Consider the following 22,959-nt stretch of genomic DNA (forward strand, 5'->3'; position numbering starts at 1 on the left):
AGAATTAAGCCCAAACAATTTTTTACTTTTTTTCCTAGGAGAAAATGTGTGGAGGGTGGGCAAAAAAGCAGATGTGGGTGGCATTCAAAATACAGTTTATTCCTTGTATTTATTCACTGCAGGGCAAAAATAACTATGCAGTAACTGAACACTACTTTCTGCTAGTGCAGTCCTACTCAAAGAATATACAATTAAAACTAGGAAATTAAAATGCAGCTGATTCTGTAAAAAGCTTACTTAGGGAAATTTACTTCTAATCTGCATGACCATTTTTTTATTTACTGCTTTATTTGAAATTACTGTTAAGCTTATAAAAACAGCTGTGTTTTATGGTTTTCCCCTGTAAACCTTAAAATATGAAAGATGGTTAGGTGAAATGACACCAGAAAAATAAAGATAATAGAGTACACACTTTGGTTCCAGTGTGGCTTCAGCAAGGTTTTGTTTGGAGTGCCCAGCTGCGTATACAGACACAGTGGAATTTGGTTTGTGAGGAACCTACAAAAATTACACAAATAACTAGCATTTTTTAATGAATAATACACAGACATGCACCTGCTTCAGAGACTCCATAGATTAGTCTTGCAGCCAATAGAAAAGCCCCTTGGAATTCAATTACATGGCTGGAAAACAGAAAACAAAATCATGACTATACATTTAGAACTGATACCAGCAACATATTAACCAGTTCTTGGGCTGAGCTTTTCCTGAGGATTAGATCATTTCAGTTTGTTTTATGTCCCTGTGGCTTATTGAATATTTATATTATTCTATTCTGTTCTTTCAGCTGGAGCCTCTCCCGGAAGATATTGTGCACCAAATCCCCAATATGAATGCAATAGCTTCTTTAAAAATGACCACTGAAATTCAAAGTATGTTTCTCAGTTTGAACTGGTGGGTTAGTGGGCTTGGGGTTATTTTTTATTATTAATTAATGTCATAGAAATTATTGTTTCAGAGAAAAGAGTGGGAAAATGTTTTATGCATAAACTGATATGTTGTGTCTAATATTTATATACATATATATTTATATGCTTTTATTTTTATTTCTTCAGCATCTCTTTGTTTCTGCCACATATTTAGGCTTGAAAAAGTAACCCATTAAAATTATTTAAACATTTCTGATTCCTGAATATTCCCAAATCTTTTCATTCCAGAGCAGCTTGGATGAAATAGATGTTTGTCAGTGAGGGGCAGGAACAGACAGGTAAATCAGAGCTCTAATGAATAGTTTGTCAGATTCTGTTTTTGCAGCCCTTTATAAGGTACTCACTTCGAGATTCACATGAGCTTGAGATAAAGCTAAAAAGCTCCAATTGGGCACTGATCTATGGAGCAGTGCTAAAAAATACATAATTTTATTGTTTCTGAGACAGAGGACACATTATTGTTTCACTTGTGGGCTTTGACCCCAACCCTTAACTACCCAGATGTTTTAGGGCATTTGCTCACTGAAGAACTTTATGCCATGAATTGCTTTAGTCCAACTGAGCATGTATCCCTTAAATTCTCTAATTTTCTTGTCTCTGCCATTTTACTGAGCCAGTGGGAGCTTCCTGACTTCTACTGTTTTCTGGCTCCTTTATAATAATAAATGAATAACAAATGTTTTCCTTCATTTGAGATGAACCACAAGTGGTTGGGATTCATCTACATAAAATAAATGCAAAAAAAAAAAAAGTTTTTAAAAGGGACACCATGCCTAATTCACTGTTCATGCAGTACTTCTCCATCTGATTTTAGTTGCAAGGTGACAAATAAAATTCATTGTAGGTATATAATTCATCATGCATATCCAGTAGACACCTAGACATGGAAAACCTCTAATTAAATCAGCTGTATGGAATATGTTCCAATAAGTCCTTTGTACTGAGTGATATGTCCCTGGGTAGCTCATGAGTTAAAATTCCCTGTTAATAATCTGTTAATGATCTGGAAGGAGTCAGCAGGTTAAGGAGATTTGTGTACTGTGCAAGATAGAACAGATTTGCAAATGATAATCAGGGCAGAAGGCCACGCACAGACCAGAGACACAAGGAAAAGAGATGCAATTCTGTTTGAAATAAAACGTGTATGTAATGGAAAATGGATCTGAAACCAAAAAAAGGGTGAATTGAGAAAGAGACAAACAGAAGAGTAGGAAGACACACAATTGATGGCTGTTGAGAGAGAAGTGGATTTAGGAAGAAATATACAGTGCAAATCTAAGAACATAGTCCAGAGCTCTGCAGAATGACTCAATTTTAACACAATTAGGTTTCAGCTGACCTGGTACAGTCATGCAGTCCAGAGGGCTGTTCTGAAACCTTTGTCAGGCTGTTAAGGGTTTAAACTCACTTAAATACAACATTCTGCCTTTTCTTGCAGCTACCTAAAAAGTTACATTTACCTCATTTTGTCTGGAGAGAGACCAAGTATTTGGAAGGAATATGCTTGGATGACAGAAAGGAGCCCTGAAGAAGTTCAGTGCAGCTTTGTGATGTATATGTAGATCTAAGAGAAGCAAGTACCTGTCCAATATTTTGGAGAGTTAGGCAGGCTGGAGAGCATTAGGCTGTTGAGTAGCACCTCAAGAAGTACTGAGAAAACTTGGTTTGTTTGGATCGTGGCATTGCCTCTGGATATTGGGTTTGGATTTCTGTGATCCAACTTTCGCAAGTAATATTATCAACATTTTATACCAAATCAGCCCCTCCTGTGTGGTTTTTTTTTTGCAAAACCTTGAAGCTACAATACTTAAAAAATAAGAGGCAACTTTTTTTCTAGCTAGAATAGAATTTCTATAAATGTTTTGCATTGAGAGTTTTGTATTGACAAAGCTCCTTTGAAAATGTAACAATTTTGGAATTAGTAGTTCCCACATGCATGTAACAGGCTATTTCTAAACAATCCTGTTCAACAGCAGAATGCCAACACCAAACATTGTTTTCCAAGCCAGCCGCGGTACAGCATATCCAAATCTTTGAGAGGCAATTACAAATGCCTATCGGAGTGACAGAAACATTCCCTTTTATTATTTCCAATTTGTTATTGAGTCAGTGCTCAAACTAATCTTTGAAGGAGGCTTAAGCACATTTTTATGCTGAAAGCCAAAGCATACCTAGAAGACTCTTTTCGTTTGTTTTTTCCTTGCAATCCATGATTGCTCAAGTTTTGTATGAATGAAACCAACGGTATGCTTTATTCTTTCCTTTGAGCTCCACCAACTTTTCTCAATGAATCTATCAGCACTGGTAGAATTTCACATTCCAGTAGAGCACAGTAGAAATGGCATTTTCAGAGACTGGAGTGGTTTGAGGACAATACTTTTTGACTTCTTTTAATTGCCAATCCACAGCTCCTAACAAAGCTTCTTGGGAGCTGTGTGCTGTGATTGGCTCCCCATTCCATAACTCTTGGCCTGCAAATCTTTGACTGAGCACACATTCAAGGCCTGTATGTTTTGTGTGCAGCAAACAAATGTTGTCCTGGATAAAAAGAAGCTTGCAAAGCTCTTCTGCTTACCCAAGGTGTTTGTAAAGTACATTTTTCTGATTTTAAGGAGAAACCTATCATTGCTTTTTCACAAGTATCACAGAGCCCTCTTTTCATGAGGTACCTGCTGCTACCTGGATGCTATTTCTAATTGTGAATGCTTAAACATTTCCTCCCACAAACCACAAACACCCTGCCAGGTAGTTCCTTTCTCCAGGACCCTCCACTGCAGTATATGGGCTGCCACCTGCCTCCTGGCCTGACTCTGCTCCCTCTCTTGCTGAAGCCCCTCTCATAACACAGCTCTCAGTGTGGGGAAACAAAGAACACCACCAATGGCTTGGGAGTGAAGGGCAGTTAAATGGGTGCAGAGAGCCCACTAATCTGCTTGAATTGGCCCTGAGTTTTAATGTTACAAGAAAGTCAGGATTCAGGGGGCAGCTGGTGTGCAAGCCTGTGTGTGAATGAACGAATGTGATGTAGCAATCCTCACTGATGCTGTTTTATTGTTGCTGCAGGAGAGCAACACAGTGGTAGCTGGGTACTAATATTTTATTTTATGAATAAAAGCCCTTGAAAACTCCAGCAGTGAACATGGGTTCATTTCTTTTATAGGCAAGAGGGGGTCTTATTCCCATGCCAACAGATTTGATTTTCTTGCACATCTGTTTCTGCAACAAAAGCCCCACCCACTCTGTGAACATTTAGCTCATAAATTATAGGGTTTGAATTGGGTGTATATTGCAAAGACTGACTTTTGTACATAGGATCTGTGAGAACACTGTGGAATGCTCATATAACTTTTTTGTTTGTTTTTAGTGTATTTTTTTAATGAATAGAGAATATGGTCTCTGAGCACAGTAATAATAGAGAATATTTTTGTCTTGTTTTCATAAAATTTGCCAGGCTCCAATCATTGAGCCTACTGTTATGTACATAACTTTTTAGCTCTGTCTTTCATGTTTTTGGAGCAAAGCCAACCTCCTAACACTTAATCTCAACTTTGTAGGATACTTAATACACTTTACATTTTATCCCCAGAAGGTCCCTGTTATTTAAAGATTCTGCTAACTACTCAAACGTGCACACTATTAGAGTTCAAAGAAACACTCTGGCCATGCTCACTTGTTGTTCTTGAAGATTGACTTGGGCTTTCATCTTGCAATGATGTTTTTGAATAAAGACATTTTCAGACTTTATTGACAGCTGCTTTCTCACTGGAGGGAAAAGTTCATCCTTCCAAAAGCCTGAAACTGTGTTGAGGGCTGTGTTACCAACTAAGGAGTTTTCAGCAACCTTTCTGCAGCACAGGCAGCACCACTGCTGGCCTGGCCTCCCAGCTGTCAAAGCCTCCAGCTACCCTCTGGATAAGCACCTCAGCTCAGCCTGCTGCCCAGCTGCCAAAATCTTCCTTTTAGTCCTTGGAAAGGTCTCCTGCTTGATCCCCTCTCTTTCACAGCTGTTGAAAACCTCTGTCTAATTCTCAGATAAGTACCCTGATCCAACCTCTGCAGCAGCTGCTGAAAGCTTCTTGCTAAACACTGAGTAAGCTCTGGTCCAGAGCTCCCAGAATTCCCAAAGCTCCTAATCCCCAGGTGTCATCCACCTGGCAATTAGTGAGTGCTCAGTGTTTTACTGGACTGTTAAGAAATATGTATGTAAATTCGTGCTTATTCATGTGGTTTCCAATAATCAAACAGTTTCTTAATACCCGTGCTGCTATTTCTTAATAGCAGACCATTTTATGTGTTTAGGATGAGTCACCTGCCATTATTTTTTGCATTGCTTGATGAGTTTCTTCTGTTGCAGGCGGAAATCTGAAAATACTCATGCTTTTAATCCACTGCTGTATTTTTACATAGCAGACCAGAAAGCTCTATCCCTTATGATACCTGGCAGCTTTCCAGCAACAGCCAGTTCATATATGAAAGTTTTAACTAAATTATTGTTCTAGTATACGCCCTGAGGTTGGAGGAGAAAGAACATCCAGGACTAACAAACCTGATTGTTCTGGCAACACCACTTCAGTCTGAGCTGGCATTTCTGACTTCTTCTTTCTCAAGACAGTGCTGTGTGAGCACTTTGTACAACAATGTACATTTTTTACATTTTGCTGTCTCTGCATCAATTGTGTGCCATATCAGAACTTCTAGTTATTAACCCTGCTCTGAACTCCCATCACCTTGTGTAGATAAAGCCAATAGCCTTCCTGACAATCTGTGTTCATTAGTCTGTGTGTTACTCCTCCAGTTTATTACCTTCTGGGGAAGGGTGTGACACAGCCCTTGGAACGAAAGCACTTTCCAACTTGGCATTCTTACGTTCAGAAATAGACCTCTTCACTGCAGTCTGAAATTTCAACTGTACTGCTTACACCACAGAGATTTTAAACTATAATCACTCAGTGTTGAACTAAGTGATTACTGTTCTTGTACCACCATGCTAGCTAAAATTCCCATAAATTATTATGTGTGTTTTCCTTAGGCAAGTACTGGAAGTCAGTGGAGCCATACTCTGTGCCAGTGGATTGTGCTCTGGCTGAGTCTCAGAAGCAGGAGAGGGAGGAGACAGAAACAGTATCAGCTATGGCCTCTCTTTCAGTGGATGTTGAGCAGTGTATTCCTCAGGAAGGCAGCAGGTAAGAGCATGAAATTATTACGGACAAAAAGGTTTTCTCTCCAGCCAAGTAAAATGAAGACGAAAGGAGGACTAAGGGTTGTTTCAAAATTACCTGCTAATTGAGATATCTGGAATTTTTCACCCCCAGATTTTAGTTCTCCCACTTAGCCACTGGAAGCAGAGATATTAGCAGTTTTTTGGGGTTGGTATCTCTATTTCTGTACTAAAGTTCGTGATTATAACAAGAACCTTGTTTTCTTCCTGTGTCTACTTCTTGCTACTTCAGAAAACCTGCAAATCCATATGAAGTAAATAGACATGGTCAAGTGTAATCAACTATATTCTTCTCATTAGGAGCTTTTAAAATCTCTTTTTATTTTCTAGGAAGGCATTCAACAAACAGTCAGATAAATTTAGTAACAATGGATTTAAATCACTAATGAGTGATATTAGACAGGCATTAGAAGTTACTTCCCTGGAAGAAATGTGAACAGTGCCAGCATAAAACTTAAAGCTATCCTGACCAGGATTAGGGCCAACATTTTCTATGTACTAAGATGAAGGTACACCTTCATCTTAGTACATAGAAAATGTTGGCCCTAATCAAAGAATGAGAGTTCTGGTTTTTCCAGCTTGTCATCTGCTTTTTACATTAATGAAAATTGCTTTCAACTTGCAAATTAAGAAAATGATGCAGTAAATGCTATTGTGTGTTTTGCCAATTACACATGAAAAAAACACAGTAGTCACCGAATATTGTGTCATCTATAATCAGAAAAGCCACTGGAGAAGTTTTTGGAGTTTCCTATTTTTTTTGTCTTACGGACAAATACTCCTGGTCTTCGCCAATAGAGAAAGACACAAAATGTAGTGGAACTGCTTGAGTTCCATCATACACGAAAAACAGGGGAGGGGGGAAGAAAGATGAAAAAAGCCTTATAAGGAGACTCATCAGCTCATCAGGCTGTGGAACAACAGTAGAGAAAGGAGGGAGCTGTGGATAGGGAGAGCAGTGGTGGGAGTGGAGCCAGAAAGATCCATGGCTCCTACATTGTGACTGCTTCTTGGTTGCTTCAGTTCTTTCCTCCTGTGTTGTGTCTTTTAATCAGAACTGAACTGATAGGCACCCAGGGGAATAGTGCAATGCTCAAAGCTGTGGATGTGTTTGGCAATGAACATCCCTCTCAACAGTGGCAACACTCATCTGTCAAAGAATTGAGGCATGGCTCAAAGGGACACACAGGGAGTGGAGCTAGCTAGTAAAGTTCACAGTATTTTCATAATTACCTTTCCAATTGTAATTATATTTAATATGCCATGGCTATTCTTGTGCTAGGATTATTGCAGACAACATTATAAACGCTTAGAGAAGAATCCATGATGAACACAAGATGTATTTTAGATTTGTGACTGTGGTAATCAGTGCTCAACTAAGGAATAATGTAGTTTTTCATGTAAGTTTCTGACAGTTACAAGACACTTCTGCTAGCTAGGGACAGAAGAATTCCCACTTGTGTGTGCATAGCTCTGAAATATAAATAATTTTAGTTAGAGTATTGGAAATAATGCAGTGAAGCAAATTAAAGCCATAAATTGTCTGGAAAAGGGCATAGTTAATTTTGTGTATTTTTACATTGCTGAGAATAACTAAAAATTTTATTTGTTATGTGCCTCCACTCAAAACTACTAAGAGCAACTGCTACCCCTACATGATTTGAACAAAATAACCCTTTGACTAACACTGCACTTAATTACTGTACTTATTACCTACCAGCTGATAACCTGTGACAGTTTCCACCCATTCTGAAAACAGAATTTCAGGGCAGTGCTGAGAAACATGGCAGAAAATGGATGTACTGAAATGTGCACAAGTGGAATTCATGTGGCTGCCAGATTCATTACACTTCATCAGTTCTGGACTCTTGTAGGCATGAATCCATTGTGATGAATTGTTTTGTGGAAAAATGACTTCGTTTGGAATATCTTCTCTGGTGCTGCAGACATTTGTCAGCAGCACAAAAAAAAAGTCTATGCACTCATGTGTCCTGAAACCTCTTTCTACCCTTGTAACCCTCAAAAAAAGTCACATGAAGCCAAGTTGCCATTAGAGAGTGACAGGACAAGAAAAATGCTGTCCCACTGGACCAAAATTGATAGTTAGGTTTTCTGAGGCTTCTGAGCATCATTATCATTGTTTTCTTCCTGATGATTGTAAGGAACGATATGGAATCAAAAGTGATCCCCCTGAAAGTTGGATTTTGAGAGTCCTCAACTGTGAGGAAACCTGAGAGGACCTGCCTGCTCTTTGAGTGTGAATGAAAATCATGGAATGTCCAGGGAGTGAGTCTGTGACATTGCATGCTTTGGGTTCTGTATAATTTACTTTACTTCACATAAGCACACCATTGATTTCATAGATACATAGCAACACAAACAGCAGTAATGTAGAGACGAGTTCAGCTTTGCTTTTTCAGGTTTTTTAATGTTTGTTGTAATAAAGGACCATGTATGCAATGCACCTTCTCCAGACACTTCCTACAGCAAGCAGAGGGCAGCAGGGATGTGAGGAGTCATGTGGGGTCTCAAGCTTTGTTAGGTGTGCCCTTCCTCCTGCTGGTGTAGATGGGGGGGTCACCTTCTGAAGACCTGTTGCAAGCTTTTGCATTGAGTGTTTATTTGGGAAAGTTGCTTGTGACAGGTAGGGTGGGAGCAGAACAGGAAGCACCGTGGCTGACAGGGCAGCCTGAAGGGTTCCTTCCTTACACCAGGAGTTAGTTTGCTTCCTCTTAATTTCCACCACGGTCAGCCAGGCTGATTGTTCTGGCCTGTAACTCCAAGCCTGTTTCTCTGATTTGATGGCAGAGATCCTGTCGACTTTAGCTCTGGATGGTCGGGCCTCCAGATGAAGAGCAGCAGCAAGAGTCTCTTTGCGGGAAACTCTGGCCAGTTATGTTGGAGGATATATTGGTGTTGGAGTGAGATGACTCACTTTAAACTCAGATTTTGGGCAAAGCAGTTCTTTTCCTGGCCAACTCATATCTGACTCATTTACCACTGATGGATAAAATGCTCCTGGCTAGGGCCCATATAAAGTATTTTTATTTCTTTCTTCTCTCTTTCTTTCTTTTCTTCAAGTGACAGTGCCGATTATTTTTTTACTTGATTTTCTCTGGCAGGGTACATGAAGAAAAACGTGCAAAGCTGCTACGCTTTTGGTGTTTTATTTACCAAAGCATAATTGCATCTTAAGGTCCAATTGAATCTTGATTATCGATGTTGGAAGAGTACATATAGAAAAATGAGTTTGTGGATAGGATAGGAAACATGTATGGTGCTAACAGGGATTTAAATAGAGATGCAATTAGAGGAACAGGCATGCCCTATAAAACATTTCTAACTACCAGAACTTTCGTGTGTTGATAACTGTTTATTCCCTATGTGAGATACAGATTTAGCTGATTAGAATTTGCTTTAGCCAGACATCTGTTTCAGAAAGTGTGCTGTGAAATATTCAGTACGCTGCTGTCCCTGATACCTTAGAGCTTCTGTATGTTGCTTCTTAAAATGGAAAAAGAAAAGGGTGTGGAGAGAGATCTTTTGCACTTACTATTTTTACAGGAAGCAGTAAATCTTGAGAATGACATTTATCAGAATTTGACTTTATGGCTCTGGTTCAGCTGAGCATAGATTTTACTCAAATGGAAATGAAAACAAAGTATAATTTTTATTCTTAGTGTTACAGAGCTACCAGTTGCAGTTTCAGTCAAATTGCATTATATTACATACTAGAGCAAATGGTTGAATCACGGGGTACAGCTAGCTACCATTTAGTGTCACTTGCCATATTTGTCTACCAACTCATAAAGCTTCACTTGCCATTTCACTGTTTGGATACCTACCTCAGGTGTGCTGAGTACACAGCACATGCCTGGCCATACCCCACAGGGCTTACAATCCCCTCCAGGCTCAGCAGCCGCAGAACAGCTTTCCCAGGTCAGCCTACACCCTTACCTTGCTCACCTTCTTGTCCTTTGATGGTGGGTTCATAAGGAAGAGAACCAGGAGTAGAGGAGGCTGAGAGCCAGCCTTGCCCTGGTGAGTTGATAGATCTTAACTGCTCTATCTGACCCATCCTGTGTAAAAGCCTTGAGGATACATACACAGGCATAAACTTTTCAAAACCTTTTTGAGCCAGCTTACACCTCTGGGTAAGCACGTGGGCAGTGAACCCCACAGCCTCATCAGGCATCACACTACTTTTACTTATTAACCAATAAAATCACTGGGAAACCCCTAGGTCTTGTATTGTGAGAAAGAAAACCACCTCTTTTCCTACTCATAATCTTTGACCCATATCTGGTTTTAAAGGCTTGAGCTTCTCAAGACTCTGGATTCCTGCTGGTATGGAAATAATTTCTTACCTTTGATGATTTTTGCTCCTCTCTGTGCTTTTTGTAGTTTCTTTGAGAGGGAGTAAAAGCTGCATGCAGGACTGCAGGTCCTGGGCACATTGTGAATTTACACAGCAGCTAATACTGGGGATGTTTTGTTTCTGTGGCTTTCTGCTCCTCTACCATTAACTCCATAGCTCTCAGTCATTTCCCTGTTAAAAGAGTTAAAGCTGTCCTCCCTCATTTTGTGTATTCTGTGTTTGTGTTGTGTGCCTTCTCCTCCATACAGGAATGCTGTCAAGGGCCTTAGAGCTGAGTAGTATTGGCAATTTAGTGTCATCAGCAAACATTATCACCTAAATCTACTTGTAGTCTGCCTAGTCTTTTTGAGATGCTCTGGAGAATTCCTCCTTGGTGAAAATTCACCAATATTATTCTGTGTTTCCTGCTTTTGATGCATTGTTAATCTGTGAAAGGACCTTCTTTCAACAACCAAGATTCTTCTAAGCACTTGGATAAAACTGTTGGAAGACCTTCTTTGCAGAGGAAAATAACTAAATCCCTCTTCCCTAATTTCCTTCAGAAACTTTTAATAAATTTTAAAGAATTGCCATCTTTATAAGTGTTAAGACCTAACTCTTACCCAAATGACTGTTACCTAAATGCTGCCTACTAATTCCATCACTGATTGTCGCTGCTTTCAATTTTGCCATACAGGCTTACTGTACCTCCTGTGATTTCCAAAAGGGGAATTGCTTCTCTTGCCTTCTCTACCTCTTGCTGAGTTAAGCTGTAGAATATGCTCAATAGCTATTTCTTTAACAACATCCTAATCATACTTCCCTGGAACTTGCAGACAAATATCATCTGCCCTTAGAAATTTGGCAACGTTTGGTGTATCAGTTTGTTCTAGTGCTGGTTCAGTTTAGGATAGTTCATCTGCAAGTAATAAAATCTCACTGACACATCTCTAGTGAACCCAGATATAAATAGTTCATTTTACTTTTGTGGTCTACCTTCCTTGATGCTCCTTTTATGCTTTGATCATTTCCTCTGATGTATTTTGAAAGATCTTTTTATTATTAGCTTTTATGCCTTTAATATGTTGCTTTTCAGACTTTCCTTTAGTTTGTTTCATTGAGGGTTTGCATTTAACTTGCCAGAGTTTATATTTTATTTAATCTGCTTTTTTTGTACTTTCCTTCCTCTTTTGAGAGAATATATGTAGTTACCTTATTCTACTCTTAAACTAGGACAGGTTTTTACTTTTAGTTCCTTTCTCTTTGATCCGTACTAAGTCCATTTTTACTAGGATATACACTTACTCAGGATATATAATGTCTTTAGACACTCCCCAAATCACCTTCATGATAAAGAAATGTATCTCTTTTTTCCCAGCTCTTTGCTACCAGAGGATCACTTTTCAATTATAAAGATCTTCCCTGAGACAGCTGAGTTAAATTAGGAACAGATTATAGCATAAAATAGCCATACCATGCCAGAAAAATCTGTCTTTTGTTCAGTTTCTACCTTGGAAACATACCTTGAATTTTTATATTTTTGTGTGTGATAATTTAGCTCAGAGGACACTCTGTACTGCTCATCTAAAAAAGAAGGTAAGAGAAACATTTTCTTTTTTGGGTGATGTACAGAGTTTATGTACATTCCTAAAGACTACTTTTTTAAAAAATTGTAGATATCAATTACTTTTAATATTTTTCTCATAAATAACATTTATTCTTAATTGCCGTAGAACAATATTTAAGATGTCACATGTTCTGCCGGATTTTATCCATATGGTTAAATTTTTACCTCATCTATTTATTTTGTTTGAAGGTTTAAACAGCATCATTTTGTTTAGCATTAATTGCAAAGAGATTATTTCATTCTGCCATAGTCAGAATTCTACATATAGAGAGCTAGAGATGAGTACTCTTACTCTTCACAGAACACCAAAGTGAATGCAGGAGGGCTCAGCTCTTAGGAACTTGCAGTTTAAATGAGCCACAGTGAAGCCTTAGAGAAAAATCACAGTTGTGGTTCTATAATCATTGCAATCTCAATTGGTGTCTTTCTGGATTTGCTGACTGCATGGAATTGGTTTAGATCAGACCTGAGCTCACAGCTGCATCTCGAGGAACTGCTCTGAGCATACAATGTGGGATGGGGGTTCTGCCTGTTTTATGTTTTTATGCCAACTTCCTGTCAGCTACAGGAGGACTGACTGAACTGATGTAACTCACAGTGACAAAGCTGAAGTAACACAAATTTGGCCTGTCAGACTCTGCCCCCTCGATTTTTCTTTTGACAACTTTTGATTGTGTCAGAATGAGTATGTATTGATTCTCTGCTCAGCGCTATGGGATTTACAGTGTTTTTCTCTCTGTCCTTTGCCCCCAAAACAGTACTGGCTCTCACACAAAACTCCTGAGGCCTGAGCTGTTGTCTCATAAAAATAAATGTTTTGAATGATAAACCATTGGATAAATCCAGTGACTTCTCTGACACTAATAAAATGAAGTTAAAGCATACACATAAGTCTTCAAAAGGAGACTGTGAGAGTACCCACACTGCAAGAAAAGATCTGGATTGCCATGGCACTCTAACCTTATCTCCCTTTCCTAAAAAGGACCTTGCATCTGGCACTTCTATGCAAAAATTATTATTAGTGCTCGTGTTCTGGCTGGTGAAGAATTTTGGCCTGTTATTGGAATAGATTGGAATATATTAGAATATAACACTCAAGATCAGTGAGGGCTACTCCTGGCCCTCAGAAGAATCTTTGTTAGTGAAAAACTTCCCAGTGAAAGAAGTCCTATATAAGAACCTCAATTGTATATGTTCATGAGAATGTCAGTCCCAGAAGTCAAACACATGTGAACAGACTGTTGGCATGTACTGCTTCCCTGTGAAAGTTCTTATGAATAGTCCAAACCCCTACTCTCACTTCCAGAGGTTTTCCAGAGCTTCACTCATTCCTGATCTGCCAATCACCACCCGAAATGTATTGACACATATTTTTTCTCATTTGCAGAACCTAAAAACTGAGCTGTCATATGCTTCCAAATTATCTTCTTTCCAGAAAGACCCATAAGGTTCTGGATGTTTAACAAGGGCTTATTGACCCTCTCTGTTGTGCCAGAGGACTTTCAGGTCTCCCACAAGTGGCTGGTCAGCACAACAGCAACACACCCTACGAGTTCCTCACCTGGTGTGTGATCTTTTATTGCAGCTGAGCACCTCAGCAGCAGGCAGGGCTCCATCTCACCCTGGCTGCCACTGTGTGCTCTCTGCTGCAAGCCAGAACAAAGGAAAAGGGGGGGAAAAGAGAGTGCAAGGGGGCTTCACCTCACTGCTCAGGAATGAGGGAGCTGCAGTGGTTACTGTACATAGGAAACATCCTCCACCATGTGGCGAGGAACTAAAGATTTGAGATTTATCGATTAAAATAAATAATCTTTTAGAGTTTATACCCTTTGGAAAGTGATTAGTCTGAAAAAGATCATCTTTTTCACATGTCAGTCACCTGTCATATTTTTCAACATACTATGAGTGATCATTCCAAATCAGAAAGGAATAACCTGTAAAAAATAATTTAGAGACATACTGCTGATTTTTTTATTGGGAAAGACTTAAATTCCAGATTAATTTAAAATTCTCTGGCTTCCTTGCTGAATAAACTATGAAAAACCCAAGCAAACCCCCCCTTATTTTTTTTTTCCTCATGAATTTGTACTTTCTGAGGAATGTTTCACTGAAGCCAGTTATCATACTGGCTTACAAGAATTAACTAGGAAGCATCTCATTTATTAATTTACATTTACTTTTCTCCCCGATTTCAAAATTGCTTGAAGTTACTATTTTAAAGTAGTTCTTAAGGCTGACAGACTGAGATGAAAAATGGTTTCTGTCCAAATTATTTCCCCTTCAACATTGAAGTCACTCTATGATCTCAGAATCTTCCCGTTTTTTAATTGCCATCATATTCCTCAGGTGCAGTAGCTTGTCAGATACGAGGAACTACAAGACTTGATATCAGCTCAGCATATGTGTCCTCATCATTTTCTTATTGGTTGTCTTAGAGAGCTCATCTTGCCTAAGCTGATAATTTCCTAGAGGTTTCCATATAAAAGATATAGATATAATCTGATTTGCTATAATTATTAGATCCTTTTTCTTTGATAGCAATCTGCTCATCAGGTTCAGGATTTAGTCTCAAAAGTTGCAGACAGGCAGGCAATGTGTCTGTGAAAACACAAAATCAAAAACTAGGGGACTGGAGAAGAAGGGAATGCTTACCTCGGAGGGAACACTTCTTGGCTGCTAGTGAACAATTTTGCTTTAATGGTGTGCACTTGAAAAAAAAAATGCATGTATTTTTAGCTCCAAAAGCTTGTAAAATATAACTATCACAGCTATTTTTTCATTGAATTATTTGATTCTGTTGACACAAAGCATGTACATTTCTGGACAAAATGTTATAAAATATTCTGACATATTTTAATATAAACAGGAACATTTTCGGTGATTGCTTGGATCTAAAATGTTTTTCCACTTGACATTTGTTTATACTTCCTAGGAAAGAAACTCTATTTATGGATAGCTGAATAACACAAATAAACATCTGAGAGAGCTGAAAAATCAGCTTTGATTATGCATGGAAATCTACAATGTCATTGTGTACTCTTGTGCCGTATTCTGATTGCCTGTTTATTTTTACAGAGCTGCTGGTGAGCCCATGGAAGAAGAGCCAGCCTTGTGAAGTGCCAAGTCCTCCCTGATATTTCCTGTGGGTGACATCATTGTGTATCCCCCAAAGCACCCTCAGACATGTCTTGTCTGCTTCTTGGGTGGCACAGATCAGATGGAACATAAACACTGGGCACAAAACTCAGAGTAGCAGCTTCACTTGTTCTTTGGATGGACTTGAAAGAGCCTGAAAGATTCCTTAAATGTAACCGCCACAATTCTAGAGTTACAGTAAAACGGACTTAGGAGAAAGAGCCCAGAGCATGCTTTTTTAATGCTGTTTGACCCACTCACCAACACAAATTGTGAAATAGAGTATTGCAAAATTCTACATGATAGATTATAGATATGAGAAATGCAGCAGCCAGCAACATACTCTGTGAACTCCGTGAATCACTTTCTGACACTTTTTACTGGATAATTTTTTTCATACTGTGTTAAATTGTTAATAGAATTTGTTTCCTTTGCTCCGAGTAATGAAGAAAAAAAACCCCACCCTTATTTTATGTGTCATTTTTTAACCTCCTGTAATGAATTCTTAGCTGAATAAGTGAAAAGCGTTTAAATTATGATGAGGGATTTTAGCTAAAGGGAAAGCACTTCTTATTGTACTATAAATCCCCTGAAGTACTGTGCTTGGTGGTGCTTTATTTTCTCTTCCCTGTTCCTGGCCATCTCTCCCCATTTCATGTAATCTTTTCTATCATAAAAACACATTCACGATTCTCTAAAATGATCTTTTGCCTTTAAGAAAAAGTGCTGTACCCTCTGTAGTTGACAGTAGCGCTCACCATATGTGCAGCAGAGATCAAGTATGGATAGTTTTTCAAACGTGTTTTTGGTTTGTTCTGAAATGTTTCTGCGTTCTGACTCCAGAGCAGCGACCTTCAGTAACTGCGTGCAGCTCATTTGAAGCTCAGGTGTTTCTGTGGAGGTTGTGTGGGAGTGTTTTTTACAGGCCGTGTTGTGAATACGAACTGATTCTTTTATGTAGTCCTGCACCAAGAGAACTGATGTTGCTTCAGAAGCTTCAAAGGGTTTAGGCTTTATTTTAGATCCCCGAAGTGCAGCAAGATCTCCCTGCAATGTGACTTTAGCTGTTTAATTCCATGTTTGAGAACGTAACATAGAGTTGTGCCTTTAGCTGAAAATGAACGCTTAAACTGTTACACGTGTTGCCTTACTGTCAGAGAGAGAAAGAGAGAGAGAGAAATGGGGCATGTATGTAAGAGTACTTCAAATGAACAAAACTCTGCTACAGTAACTTTTATTTTGTTTACAACCTTCTCACCTAATGAACCCAGGAGATACCTTGAAGTATTCAGCTTGCAGTATTTGATAGCTTGCTCAGCTTTTAAAAGCAAGTGATGTTCATTTTTTATATATTTGCCAAATTTAAAAAAGAAAAAAAAAAAAGGATATATATTAAAGCCATAAGTGAAGACTGTCATGCTTTTTATTCTGAAATCTGAAAGGAACCTTAATTAAAACAAGATTTTGGGGAAGGCCATGATATGAAAGATATGGAACAATATGGTTTCAGTTATAGGCAGACTCAAACCTGTAAATCAAAGATGAAAGATTTCACTCAAATAGAATTATATAATTCTCTTTTGTTATGCAGTCAGACTATATCTTTCATGCATTTGGGTTTGTTTACGATTAGCATTTTAATTTTAAAGACTTTTATTACTTATACCAAAGCTCCTCACTACAAGTTAGAAATCTGAGGCATGCTTTGAAAAGGGAAATCTAAAAAAGGGATGTCATTTCCTATAATGTGGAGTAAACTTTTATTCTGAAAGGTTTACTCTGGAATGAATGTATACCCCTTAGAAAGGGAAATAAAATTCTGACCCTCAGAAAGTGAAATAAAATTCTACCCCCCATTTACAAGCCAAAACCATGCTCGTTTTAGTAATGCAAAGAGTCCCATCAGGCTAAATTAACTCCTGGTGCAAGCCACCTTGCCTGACTCTGGGCTGTTCTGAAGGGGTTGTTCACATGACTAAAGCAATCAAGAGTTCCTCCTGCATTTTCAGCAGACTTCTGATGGCAATCTTACTTTCCATTTACTGTGATTTTGTTATGGTCATCAAAGAAATTTCCCTTCAAGAAAACCAAGGGCTATAGCTGATGAGTTGGGTAATTTGTAGAGCTTTTCACATTTTGAAATCATGGCTGCAAAATTTTAATTGAATGCATAGTAATATCGTTTTAAAATTAACCCTAAAATCTGTTTGTGCCCTTAGCTTGCATGAACTTGCATATGAATTGCAACCTGAAATGTGAGTTTCAAGCTTTTCCAATCAAAGTATTTCTTCTGGGGTGCAAATCAGCTAAAGCTGTCTTTTTTAGCTGAAAATGCTTTTAAAATGCCAGAATAATTTGAATTAAACCACATTATAAACTCACACTTACACATTTGTACAGATGTAGTCCCAGGCAGATATCTAGACATGCTGCTGGTTGAAGTTAGGATCGTTTGGATAAACAAGTGTGCTAATAAACTGCACACAGATTGTGTCCAGAACTCTGTTCTGACTGAAGTCAACAGCAAAGTCCTCTTTGATTTCAATGGGAGATGGATCAGCCCCTGCTTTTCTTTTCCCCTTTAAGTCAAGAGCACCATTGCTTTTTGATTATGTCATTCCTAGGCATCTTACAGCCCTCTGGGAAATGATTGAGGCTTATGGTGAATATCAACACTTCCTTCAAAGCAGACCTGGGCTTTCTGAGAGGGCAGTTTCACTTGCTGCTGTTTTCTTCTCACAGTATTTTTTATTACTGTCAATAGCTCCCCATGGACTGGAGTTAAAATATCTTCCAGCAATTTTAGTCATAGTTCTAGGGAAATATTCTCATAGACACTCTTAAAAGTGCCCAGTTTTAACTGGATTCAACATCAGATTGCAAGAATTTCAGAAAGATACATGATTTTTGTGTTTCAAATATAAAAATTCCAATTTTTGAGGGGACATCAACGTCTCATGTCTCCCACAGACCTTTCCCACTGGGCTAGAGAGATTGACACCTTTGAAAATTCAGTCCCAGATATTTCAAGTTGGCTGCCAAAATATCTATGTCTGAGCTTAAATTACATCTACAACTGAGCTGAAAAGCATAAACAAGATGGGATGAGGGTGGTTTCTGTGTGTGATTCCATGGGGAAGGTGAAGCTGAGGAGGCAGCAGGGAGCACTCAGAGCCAGGGTGACCCTCTGCCTGGTCCTGGTGGTACAAGGGTTGCAGAAGGACATCCCACGGTACCTCCACCCCAGGCTGCCACTGCCATTGGCAGCAAATCTTTGCCTCATGGAGGAATCCTGAAGTAATTTGTGCTCTGCCCCTGCACCAGTCACCAACCACCAGGAGAGATGCCTCAGCAGCAGCTCCCAGTAACATACTTGCTCCAGTTCATTTTCTTCTCTAGCATTAGGAACAAAGTATTAAGCTCAGTTGAGCTTTTCTTGTATTACTGTGCTTTTCTCTTTCTTTTCTTGTATTCTTAGGTCCTTCAGTTCATAGTACAAACTGAAACCTAAAAAGAGACATGACTCAGGAGATCGAGACAAGAATGATTTTTTATCCAGCTTAAGCCTCTTACCTGGGGCTGAAGTAAGAACAGTGAGGAACAGCAAATCTCAGAACTGCTTAAATCTTCATGAGTGTCTTGCACTTCATTTTTGGACTCTGTGGAAGAATTCTGTATATGCTCATTTGGTTTTAATATAATTTGCAGCTTGATTATATGATCTCTTTTCAGGCAACATTTCTAGTGGGTAATCAAAGTTTGTGGGAATTTGCCAGTATAAAGATGACAGAATTATTCCCTTTTTTTAACGTTCTTAATTTTTCGTTCAGTGCAAATGAAGGAACTAATTTCAAGTAAGTGAATCTGAGAAAAGTAAAATCATTAAGCTATCTTAAATAGATATCATAAAAGAAATGGAAAATTTTATGCAAATAAAGATGGCTATGCCTTTACTTTGCAAAAAAGTCAACAACATGCTGCAGGCTGAATATAAGTGGCAAAACAAGCTCCTCTGTGGAGTATGTGGTATTTTAGTTGGTGTCTTATCTAAGTGCAGCCTCTCTGAAAAGCTGAGAGTCATAACCGGAGATGAAATATTAGAAAGGTTTTGCTGCAGCCAACACCAGAGATCCTATAGAGAGCAAGAATGTAGAGACTGACTAATTTTTGTAGACAGACAGCAGGACACTTTCAGGGCAATGTGTCTGGGACAAAGAATTAGAGGGAACTTTTCCAAAGGCACTGATGGCTGTAAAACAACTAATCCTGTTAGCTTGCAGGGGCAAGGAGGTGCTCAGCAACCACTTATCCTTTGGGAAATGTCCTCTCTGTCCCACCAGCATGCCCAAACTCATGCAGATGTGAACCTGGCTTGGCTATTTTTTCTCCTAAGCAGCAGCAGCAGCCACCATGTGTGCTGTTGTGTGTGCTGTGCATTTGCCCAAGAAGTTCTCAGTCCCAGCAGACACTTCATAACATGACTGATAGGGGAATTTTTTTTTTCCTCAATAGTGGCTTTTCCAGAAGCAAAGCAGTGCATGATTGTTTTATTTTTAAAGGTCACAATAGAGCCTTGTGAACCATTAGACTTTTTTGTTTTTTACAGACTCCATGTGGAAGTAAAACAGAATATGTACCTGGGGAGGGGGGATGTGATGTGTCCAACCTGCCACAGGAAAGGATCTCTCTTAAATCAAGTTTCTGCTACTTGCTTTTTATCCTGGATTTGAAGGAGTTTGGTTTTAAATTATCATTTAAGATCTTTCTTTGTCATGTCACTTGCTTTGTTTTCGTATCTGTAAATGAATTCACCCTTGTAACACATAGAAAACCATCTGAAAAAAGGCTGTTTTCTGACAGATTCCCCAGCCCTTGGTGTGGGAATGAGAATAGCTTATCTTTGCCACTTCTCGCAGCAATTAAATGCTTCATTTTTGTAGCAGATCCAAACTGCAGCAGTATTTTAAGAGTACTATTTAGCTGGCTGTCTGCTGACTGTTAAAAAAAGAAATTGTGAAACTTACATTCCTCTCTAACCTCAAAAGAAACCCATTTTGATTTTAACAATGTCATTTTTTTGCTTGATCCGAAAGGGTTTTGTCCCATGAGATCTTGTTACTAGCTCAGTTCTAATCACTAGTAAATCACACATTACAGAAAGCAAAGACCAAAAAGGATGGATGTTCCAGCAACTCTCAGTTATGTCTCTTCTGCACAATCCTTCATCCTGCTCCAGTGCCATGCTCTGTGGTTAAGAATGTTAGCATAGATTACAGCAAAATATAAATTGTTCTGCACCATCAAAGATGCTGCTCTTTGGATGTCAATTAGCACTCTGTGAGCTGGGCTGTCACATATAAGGGCTGTGATTTGTGACAAAGACATGCTGCTGTGGGGATGGTCAAAAGACAAGGGATGCATGCAGGCAGTGGCACTGGTGCTGTGTGGTCAGAAGGATTCTGTGCCAAGATCTCCACACATTCCCCCTTTTGATGGTATGCCTGCATGGCCAGAGGCACATTTGCAGTAGCAGAGCCATGGGATGTCCTGATTCCAAGACCACTTAAATCCTACTAACAGGCTTTGGGTAATTGGGAGGCAGCTAGAGGAGGATCCCAAACTCTGCACTCAGCCACACAGAACTGAATAAAAAGCCCAGGTAAAAGATCTGAGCTTGCCCTCACATACTTTTTCAGATATGAAGTGCCAGTTCTGCTCCTAGGAAAGTATGTCTGAAAGAAAATTTACTCTGCTGGATCTATTCTACTGGCTTCCTGAGCATGTATAGATCATGTGTTAGGGGAACAGGTTCATACTCATGTCTCTTGCTGCTTAGTTTACTGCTATTTTAAATTTCATGATTGGCTTAATATTCCAAGTTAGGATGCAGTAGGAAAGCATAAAGCAATACCTGGTGAAGTCGTAACTGAGGCTTTCAAAGCAAGCTTACTGCCATGGGTTTTTACAAGACTGACTTTTTGGTCTAGGGATACACAGCTGAAATGTCTATTTTTTTCGTAGGAAATTGATGTTGCTGTTTCCATGATAAAAACCAGTCCTTTTGCTCAGAGTTCTGAAAGTTTATCTGTAATTTGTCTTTCCAGGCAGAGCAGATTATAAAGGATAAAGCATCAGTGTGACTGACACAAAGGGCAACATTTTTAAAGGTCGATAGTAATATTTCCGTAAGAGTAAAAGGAACCATTGTTATTATTCCTGATACATTTTTGTATCTGCAAGTATCCAATGAGTAATGTTAAGTAATATTGTGCTCCAGAACTTTGTTGATTATAGATATATGAGCATTGGATTGGCGTGAACTAGTCTTCAACCAAGTTGTTAAAATCCCTTTTGTTTTGTGTTTTGTATAATTCTTTGGCTATAGTCTTGTCCTAGTGTTAATAAAAGCTATTTGAAGTAAGCTAGTTCAATACTCTGAGGAGGTTTTTTTTTGCCTGTTTTATTTTTTAATCAGTGTGAAAAAGAAGTGGAGCTTTGAACATGCCACCCTGGTTGGATCATAGGATTCTGACTGTTAAAATATAAAGGGGGAAGCGTGGTGAAGCTGGAGTGCATAAAAAAGGAACCACAAATGTTAATGTAAAAGTAATGTTACATAGCAGGCTAAAACACACACAAAGCAGAGCTTTGCAGAGCTCCAGCTCTAACACCAAGCTCATATTCTATAGTTCCTTTGGCTCATTGTCCTGAGGCGTTGCAGAACACATAATTCTCCTCCCAGTGAAGCAATTTAAATAGTACATGCACTGTTCAGAAAGCTGCAAGGCCCCTGCTTTGTGGGCGGTGGGGAATACCCAGCACTGTGCAGCAGTGCTCTGGGTCTTGGTATTGCTGCTGCTGTAAAACTCAGAGCTGTTACCTTGATAGAACAGACCTGTTTTGGGAAAGGCACCCACAAAAGCAGGGGAGTGAGGAAGGAGCGTGTTTGCTGTGAGCACATTTTGATCACTTGCACATTGCCAAAAGTAGCTCGCAGATTGAAATTGCTTCTGTGTGTGGACCTTATGCACCTGAACTTGAAAGCTGAGCAGAGAGGAGGGTAGCTGGGAAGTACAGGCTCTTTGTTTGCACATGGAAACCCCTACCTCCTGGCACGTATCCAGTGCTGCTCCAGAAGGGGATTAAAACCAAGTGAAGAAAAACAGCATCCTATAATTTTAGCTTTTTTTCATTCTTCAGAATAACACATCTTTTCCTTTTCTGGGGAAAAGGACCCCAAACCTACCAACACACTGCTCTATTCCATCAAAAAAATACTGTTTGAAAATCTGAACATGTAACATGTAATCTCCTTGGCATATTTCAATGAATTTCCATGCACAGAGAATCTCAATCAATCCAGTCTATCTACTTCTCTGTTTTACTTGTTTCCTGTGATTCTATTGTGATAAATTGCAGAGCCCTGGGATAAATTGCATTCATCATGTCTTTCTGGCTGCCTCACCTGCATTTTGGACATTAAATCCTCTCTCCTGGGTCTACTTCTAACATTCCAGCCTTGTGAGAAATTCCAGCTAGACACCATTGCTGCTTTAAAATCAACCTGCCAGAATTGACCTTGCCTTTGAGAAGTGGAGTGGGTTTTTTTGAAACCTTCAGACTGAAAATGCTTCTAGGAATCTCCTGTAGCTGGGTAGGAGTGAATTCTTTCAGATTCCTCCTCTCATGTTTT

The 22,959-nt window shown here is 39.1% G+C and overlaps 1 protein-coding gene across 1 annotated transcript in view; it reads left to right on the forward strand.

The window, feature by feature from the left end:
• LOC132326349 (histone deacetylase 5-like) overlaps window positions 1-21,689 on the forward strand; it is a 113,933-nt gene extending 92,244 nt beyond the window's left edge. The window contains exons 8-10 of the mRNA XM_059844382.1: window positions 788-872; window positions 5,959-6,112; window positions 15,207-21,689. Coding sequence (XP_059700365.1) covers window positions 788-872; window positions 5,959-6,112; window positions 15,207-15,246 — 279 coding nt within the window. The 3' untranslated portion in view covers window positions 15,247-21,689. The remainder of the gene's footprint in view (window positions 1-787; window positions 873-5,958; window positions 6,113-15,206) is intronic.
• The last annotated feature ends 1,270 nt before the right edge of the window (window positions 21,690-22,959 follow it).

Source organism: Haemorhous mexicanus, chromosome 1, assembly GCF_027477595.1.
Source record: "Haemorhous mexicanus isolate bHaeMex1 chromosome 1, bHaeMex1.pri, whole genome shotgun sequence".
In the NCBI taxonomy this organism is placed as follows: Eukaryota; Metazoa; Chordata; class Aves; order Passeriformes; family Fringillidae; genus Haemorhous; species Haemorhous mexicanus.